This window comes from Protobothrops mucrosquamatus, unplaced genomic scaffold (assembly GCF_001527695.2).
Source record: "Protobothrops mucrosquamatus isolate PMUCROS unplaced genomic scaffold, P.Mucros_1.0 scaffold4994, whole genome shotgun sequence".
NCBI classification, from domain to species: domain Eukaryota; kingdom Metazoa; phylum Chordata; class Lepidosauria; order Squamata; family Viperidae; genus Protobothrops; species Protobothrops mucrosquamatus.
Genome location: NW_015390875.1, coordinates 75,577 through 83,167, shown reverse-complemented (window position 1 = coordinate 83,167; position 7,591 = coordinate 75,577). Strand labels below are relative to the sequence as shown.

Below are 7,591 nucleotides of genomic sequence, written 5' to 3'. Positions count from 1 at the left end.
TGTCCAGTCTCTTCTTAAAAACTTCCAGTGTTGGAGCATTCACCGCTTCTGGAGGCAGGTTGTTCCACTGGTTAATTGTTCTAACTGTCAGGAAGTTTCTCCTTAGTTCTAAGTTGCTTCTCTCCTTGATCAGTTTCCACCCGTTGCTTCTTGTCCTGCCTTCAGGCGCTTTGGAAAATAGCTTGACTCCCTCTTCTTTCTGGCAGCCCCTGAGATACTGGGACACTGCTATCATGTCCCCCCTCGTCCTTCTCGTCATTAAAGTAGATATACCCAATTCCAGCAGCTGTTCCTTATATCTTTTACCTTATATGTTTTGGTCTCCAGGCCTTTAATCATCTTTGTTGCTCTTCTCTGTACTCTTTCTAGAGTCTCAACATCTTTTTTACATCGTGGTGACCAAAACTGGATGCAGTATTCCAAGTGTGGCCTTGTAAAGTGGTATTAATACTTCAAATGATCTTGATTCTATCCCTCTGTTAATGCAGCCTAGCAGTGTGTTGGCTTTTTTGGCAGCTGCAGCAGAGCCTCCATAGGATCTGGGTCCTTACCTGGAGCCCCCTAACTCTGCCCCTCTGGGTCCCTTCCAGGCGCCTCCTCGCACTCCCTGAAGTATTGTGTCACCTCCATCTCGGAGCCCAGTCAGGGGCTGCCCCATTATGTTATTGTGGGGGATGTGGATGGTCAGGTCTTCAGTTCCTACGACAGCAACAGCCGGAAGATGCAGCCTCGAGTCTCGTGGATGGAGAAGGTGGGGAAGGACGACCCCCAGTACTGGGACAGAAACACCCAGATGGCACGTGAGGAAGAGGAGGTGTTCACAAGAGACCTGGTGATTGCGAGGACTCGCTACAATCAGAGCAAAGGTGAGCGATCGGTCGGGTGGCTTCTCCTGCCCCAAAATCCCGTCCCCAGGAACCAGAGGGGGGGGGAGGAAGGTCCCTTCAAAGGGAAAGGCCGCTTCCACACATTTTAAAAAGTTTTTAATATGTTTATTCTTTTCCCCCCCAAATTAATATAAGATTAATTTTAATCTTCATTAAACTTTAGTCTTCATTTAATCTTCATATCTACTTCAATATGAGCCAGCAGTGTACGGCAGCAGCCAAAAAAGCTAATACAATCCTGGGTGGTATAAACAGGCATAGAATCAAAACCACGTGAAGTATTAGTATCCCTAGTAAGATCACACCTGGAATACTTGCACCAATTTTGGTCACCACACTACAAAAAAAGATGTTGAGGCCTTGGAAAAAGTTGAGAGAAGAGCAACTAAGATGATGAAAAGCCTGGAGACTAAAACGTATGAAGAATAGTCGCAGGATTTGGGTTTGGCTAGTTTAGAGAAAAGAAGGACTAGGAAAAAAGAAGGACATGATGGCAGTATTCCAATATTTGAGGGGGCTGCCACAAAGAAGAGGGGGTCAACTTATTCTCCAAAGCACCAAAAGGCAGGACAAGAAGCAACAGATGGAAACTAATCAAGGAGAGAAGCAACCTGGAATTAAGGAGAAACTTCCTAACAGTGAGGACAATTAACCAGNCCTCCCCCGCTACCACTTTTCTAGGATGGTCGCGTACCACCTGCCAGGTGCCAATGTACCACAGGTGGTACCCGTACCACTGGTTGAAAAGCCCTGTTCTAAAGAGCAGTCAGGGTTGATCTCCTCTAGGACTGACCGGTTTCCCCTAACCATCATTTTGCCCCTGTTTCAGGCCTTCACACATGGCAGAGGATGGTTGGCTGTGAACTCCGGAGAGACGGGAGCAAAGGAGCGTTTCAGCAATATGGCTACGACGGGAGGACCTTCCTCACCTTCGACAAGGAGACCCTCACCTGGGTGGCTCCCGACCCGGAGGCCCGGATCACCCAGAGGAAATGGGACGATATTCCAGGATATAATCAGAGACGTAAGGCCTACCTGGAGGACGTCTGCATCAAGTGGCTGGAGAAGCACCTGTCCTACGGGAAGGAGACGCTGCTCAGGGCAGGTGATCATCTGGATCCAGGCTGGACTTTCCTCCTTTATGGCTGGATTTCTTGGATATGTTTGTCCCCTTTGGGTCCCTGGTCTAGAGCCTGTTTGCCCTGGTGAGAATCCTCCCCCTCTCCTTCTAGAATCTCTCCAAGCCCTGTTGGGTTCCCACTGTCAGGCTGCCAGGAAGTGCACCCTCTGCCTGGCGGGTGTCTGTGTGGATCAGGCAGCAAAAGCACTCAGGAGTGTCCTCTTCACAACCACAATGAGGCAACAGGGGCATTTTTGGTTCTTCAGGGAAATCCCCCATTAGCCACACTGTAGTCAAGTGTGAGGGGCTCCCTTAATTTCTCCCCATTAACTCTCCTTCTCTCCATATCCCACAGGGGGCTCCTTCCCTGCCCTGTACCTGATGATGCACCTTTCATTCCCACCACTAGGAGGCTCCACTTCTATCATTAATAAGAGTGTCATGTGTCTGATTAACGAAACACTTAAAAGGACTTTCAGGCATATTTTTATCCTAAAAGCATTTATTAAGGTTACAGAGATGTCAGTACGGCATGGTGGAAATGCTTAGATCTGAGATCCTTTTCCGTTGCACATACATTCCAGGCATTTTTCCCTCCCCTATTTTGGGGTCATGGTTCACATCTTCCAATTAACTTGGAAGATGTGATTTACTTCCGGTTTCTCCCCCCCCCCTTTCCTTATTCTCCCCTTTCACTGTTGCCTGATTTAACTATAAAAATACCAGACAGTTCTGTATATTGTCAAAGCAAGAATATACAGTATTTGCAGCGTTGACATCCGGCCCCCCTTACAAAAAAGGACAGATCCTGTAAAGCAAACCAAAGCATAATGTTAAGGGTTATCTTTCGGTTTGTTGGGGTGTTTCACATGAAACCTTTTGACCAATCTATTAGCCTTTACTTCACTGGATTTCACCCAGTGATGATTTCATCATCAGTTCCCCTGTTTGGGCCGAAGAGGCTATGGTAAGGAGTTCTTTCCTTCCCAGTGGGGGAAAGAAAGCCCCAAAATTTCTGTGGATAAACCTCAAACCTATCCCCACAATTCTGACATAGCGAGCCTTTCCTCAGAACAGTGATGGCGAACCTTTTAGAGACCGAGTGCCCAAACTGCAACCCAAAACCCACTTATGCATCGTCGAGTGCCGGGTGGGTGTGGCCCATTGGGTGGGCATGGCCAATTGGGTGGGCATGGCTGCGGTGGTAACGGCAGACTGGGTGGGACTAAAAAGTTCAATCAATCAATTCCAACTTTGCAAGATCTTTTTTTTTCTGCGAGAAGTTGAAATTGACTGATTGAACCTTTTTTAGGGGCGGGGCACATGGCGGCAGAGGCCTAAAGCGAAAAGGTTTTATAAAACCCAGCTAAAGGCCTAGGACTGGGGCGATGGCACGCGTGCCCACAGAGAGGGTTCTGAGTGCTGCCTCTGGCACCCATGCCATAGGTTCGCCACCACTGCCTCAGAACAATCCCCTCCCCACCATCAGGAACACTCCCTCACCCCACAGGGGGGCTCATATTATAATTGTTTCCTGTGATTATTGTTACTCTTATTGTTTTTCCATCTAGACTCCTCCTCCCTCCCCCCTGGATCAACCCCTTCCCCTCCGGGCTCCTTGATCTCTTCAGGATCAGCTGGGGGAGATCAGGATGCATTAGGGTAGGGGTGTCAAACTGCTGGCGGACGGGCCAGATGTGTCACGCCAAAACTGTGCCCACCCCATTGCTGGCAATGGGAAACAAGTCGGGATTCGTCGCAACACGTCACGTGACGTTGCGAGTTTGACACCCCTGCGTTAGGAAATAACCACCCTGTACAACAGGGGTAGGCAACCTTGGCTCTTTTATGACTCGTGGACTTCAACTCCCAGAATTCCTGAGCCAGCCACGTTGAGGGGAAAGGGAGAGGTTTCCAAGCTGAGCCATGCTGGCTCAGGAATTCTGGGAGTTGAAGTCCACGAGTCATAAAAGAGCCAAGATTGCCTATCCCTGCTCTACAATAACCAACAGCCCCTCCCTGCCTGGAAGGACTGTCTCTCTCTTCCATGGGCTTCACCTCTCTCGCTGCCTCCCTTTGATAGGCAGAATCTCTTTTCCAAATTAACCAGGGTGAGAGTCCAAAAGCCCTGAACCCCTTTTTGCTATGATTCCGGCTTTCCTCCTCTTGAAATTGTGGTTGTGTCCCTTGGAAAGAGGCCTGGAGCTGCCTCAGATCCAGGGGAGCAGAAGAAGACCCCAAAAGTAGGGAGAAACTTCTGCGTTATTGTTGTCTTGAAAGGGAACTTAAAAGAGCAGCTCCACTTTCCCTCCCCTGAAGGAAACAATCCAAGATCACCCAGAGTTTAAAGCAGCCAGAGAGGAATTTCCTTGGATCCTCAATTTGCTGCCGGAGGTTTTTCAGGCTGAGTCCCTGGGAAAGACTCAGAATCAGGAGTCCTTGTGGTTGAGCATTTTCCAGATCTGGAGCATTTCCTAAAACTCTTGGAGACGCTGCAGGTATAGAGTGGGAAGTAGTGGGAGACTTTCCTGCCCCTTCAAGTTTCCCATCCACCTTCCAGGCTCTGGAGGGGCTCAGAGTTAATTCTGGGGGTGCCATTTCTGCAGAGCCCCCAGAGGTGACCATGAGCAGCAAGACGGAGGTGGAGGATGGGATGGAGACGCACGTCTGCCGCCTGGATGGCTTCTACCCCAGGGAGATCGATGCCTCCTGGACGAGGGACGGGGAGGTCTGGCTGCAGGACACCTTCCGTGGCTCCGTGGTCCCCAACGCGGATGGGACCTTCCACGCCTGGCTCAGCATCTGGATCAATCCCAAAGAGAGGGGACGCTATCGGTGCCACGTGGAACACAACGGCCTGCAGGAGTCTCTGGACGTGGCCCTGGAGGGTGAGAGGCTGCAGGGAGGGAAAGGCTGGGCTCTTTGACAGGGATGTGGGAGGGAAATCTCACCCCAGCTGTGTCCAGATGTGAAGATACCTGAGCCTTTGGTTTTCCCCATGTTTGAGGTTGGTGAAGCTGCAGGGAACAATAAATAGAATTGGCTTCAGGCTGCCCAATTCCACCCAGAGTTTATAGCAGCCTATAAACAGAACAAAACTGTTGTTTAACACATTTTGTTTATATTACTGTGTGGGTGAAGTTTTTGTTTTGTAAGCTGCTGAGAGTCACAAAGTTGCAAACAGCTGTTTTTGAGCTGAAGAGCTAAAGCTGAATTCAGTTGCCTTCATGCTGGGCTGGTGTGAGAAGAAGGCAGAGACATGAGGACACGTCCTCTAAACAATGGTTAGCAAGGCGCCTTCATGCTTTCCTTAGAGGGACATGAAGAGGAGCCCATGGAGTTTTTAATTTGGGGAATTTCCAGCTTTCGCTGCTTTAGGTCTCTCCCCTAATTGGGATGATTGATTGAGGTTCTCCTTTGATTATCTGCTCTTTCTCCCAATTCAGAGCCAAAATCCAACCTGGGGCTCATCGTCGGCTGCGTTGTGGCTGGCCTTGTCCTGATGATGTGTGCGATTGTTGGGATCTTGGTATTTCTTAGTAAGTATCCTTTTCTGGGTGATGGAAGGAAGATGGGGAGGTTCCTCCCAAGTCTCTCTCTTTGGGGAGCTTCTTCTGGGCTTCCTCCTGTCTTGTTTCCCCAGCCCTCTTGGGGAGCACCTGAGATCTCGGCCTCTTGCTGGGACTCCAGTCTTGACATGTCTGAGTCTGAGGTTTGGACAGTCCCGTCTTCTTCTGAGCTGGGAAGAGGCATCCCAGTTTTGTCCCTTTCCAAGGTTTTGGTTGAAGAGCAGCAGAGAAGGATGTCATGCTTCTGGCAATCTTTCTTCTTCCATAATGAGATCTTCCCCGAATCTTTGTCAGCCTATCCCTTTAGTTTAGTAATAGTGACCGTGGCCCGGGACCCCTTAAATGGTTAAAAAAATTGTAGATCTTGGCATGATCTCATGTGTCTGACTAATGAAACACTTCAAAGAACTTTCAGGCATTGTTTAACCTAAAAAGCCTTTATTAGTGTAACGGAGTGTTAGCACGGCATGGAGGAATGCCAAGATCTGAATTTCCTTTCCTTTGCACATAACATTCTAGGCATTTCCCCTCCCCTATTTTGGGGTCATGATTCACATCTTCCAATTAACCTGGAGGGCAAAGATTCACTTCCGTTCCCTTGCTCGCTTTTCCCTCCTCTCCCATTCTCATCTGAATTAACTCTAAAAGTACCAGACATTCTGCATATTTTGTCAAAGCAAGAATATTCAATATTAGCAGCATTGACAAAGGATTTCCATGAAAATCTTCCTCCCCTCCCAGCTGCTACTGCTGCTTCCCCCAATTCCCCTCCGTCCCTCTCGGAGGCAGCAGGTCTCCCTTGGGGCAAATCAGGAGATACTTTTGTATTTTGAAGATCTTTGTGTCTTTGTTGAGGGGTCAAAGGGACTGTGAAATATCTCATGGGGTTCTTCCTCCTACAGAGGGAGAGTTTGGATGATCTCTGGTGGATTCTTTTGGGCTTTCACTGATTTTTGTCTTTGCAGAGAGACCTCAAGATGGCCACAGAGCAGCACCAAGTGAGTGACTTGTCCTGTTTACATGTAATCTCCAACTTAGAGCAGGGACCAGAGGTGCCATCACTTGAAGGGTGTGTGCGTGTGCATGTGTATGTGTTTAAGGGTGTATGTGTGTATGTGTACTGTATGTGGTTTTGGTCACCACGATGTAAAAAAGATGTTGAGACTCTAGAAAGAGTGCAGAGAAGAGCAACAAAGATGATTAGGGGACTGGAGGCTAAAGCATATAAGGAACGGTTACTGGAACTGGGTATGTCTAGTTTAATGAAGAGAAGGATGAGGGGGAACATGATAGCATTCTTCCAATATCTCAGGGGCTGCCGCAAAGAAGAGGGAGTCAAACTATTCTCCAAGACGCCTGAAGGCAGGACAAGAAGCAACGGGTGGAAATTAATCAAGGAGAGAAGCAACCTAGAACTAAGGAGAAACTTCCTGACAGTTAGAACAATTAACAAGTGGAACAACCTGCCTCCAGAAGTGGTGAATGCTCCAACACTGGAAGTTTTTAAGAAGAGACTGGACAGCCATTTGTCCGAAATGGTGTAGGGTTTCCTTCCTGAGCAGGGGGTTGGACGAGATGACCTTCAAGGTCCCTTCCAACTTTGTTGTTGTTATTATTAACTCTCCCCACGTATTTCTGCTCCTGTGATTGTGTGTGAGAGAGAAAGGGAGGGAGAGAGCTGGAGTCAGAAAGAGCTGAGCTTCTCCCATCTATAAGCCAACAGAGTGAACTTCCTCACTCTCTTTTTCTTTCTCTCTTTTCCAGCAAGTGAGGAAGGATCCAACAATTCAGACCAGGGTAAGTCGGAGGGAGCTGCTGCTGCTGCTTCAGGAGCCATTTTGTCCCTTTGCAAGATGGGGGGAGGATGAAAAGAGGGAAAGGCCCCCACTTATTAAAGGGCCTCCTAATCCATCCTTCCTGTCTTCCCTCTGTGTCTGATTCTTTTGAAATAACTAGCCTGTTCTCCTCTGAGAGTTTCATAAAGCTGCAGAGGTTGAATGGCGAAGAGAGAGATT

General features: G+C 48.5%; 1 protein-coding gene across 1 annotated transcript in view; it reads left to right on the top strand.

Annotated features, from left to right (window-relative positions):
- Nucleotides 1-7,444, top strand: part of LOC107299477 (major histocompatibility complex class I-related gene protein-like) — a 53,541-nt gene extending 46,097 nt beyond the window's left edge. The window contains exons 5-10 of the mRNA XM_029286785.1: nucleotides 591-866; nucleotides 1,717-1,992; nucleotides 4,614-4,895; nucleotides 5,454-5,546; nucleotides 6,542-6,574; nucleotides 7,341-7,444. Coding sequence (XP_029142618.1) covers nucleotides 591-866; nucleotides 1,717-1,992; nucleotides 4,614-4,895; nucleotides 5,454-5,546; nucleotides 6,542-6,574; nucleotides 7,341-7,444 — 1,064 coding nt within the window. The remainder of the gene's footprint in view (nucleotides 1-590; nucleotides 867-1,716; nucleotides 1,993-4,613; nucleotides 4,896-5,453; nucleotides 5,547-6,541; nucleotides 6,575-7,340) is intronic.
- Nucleotides 7,445-7,591: the final 147 nt, after the last annotated feature.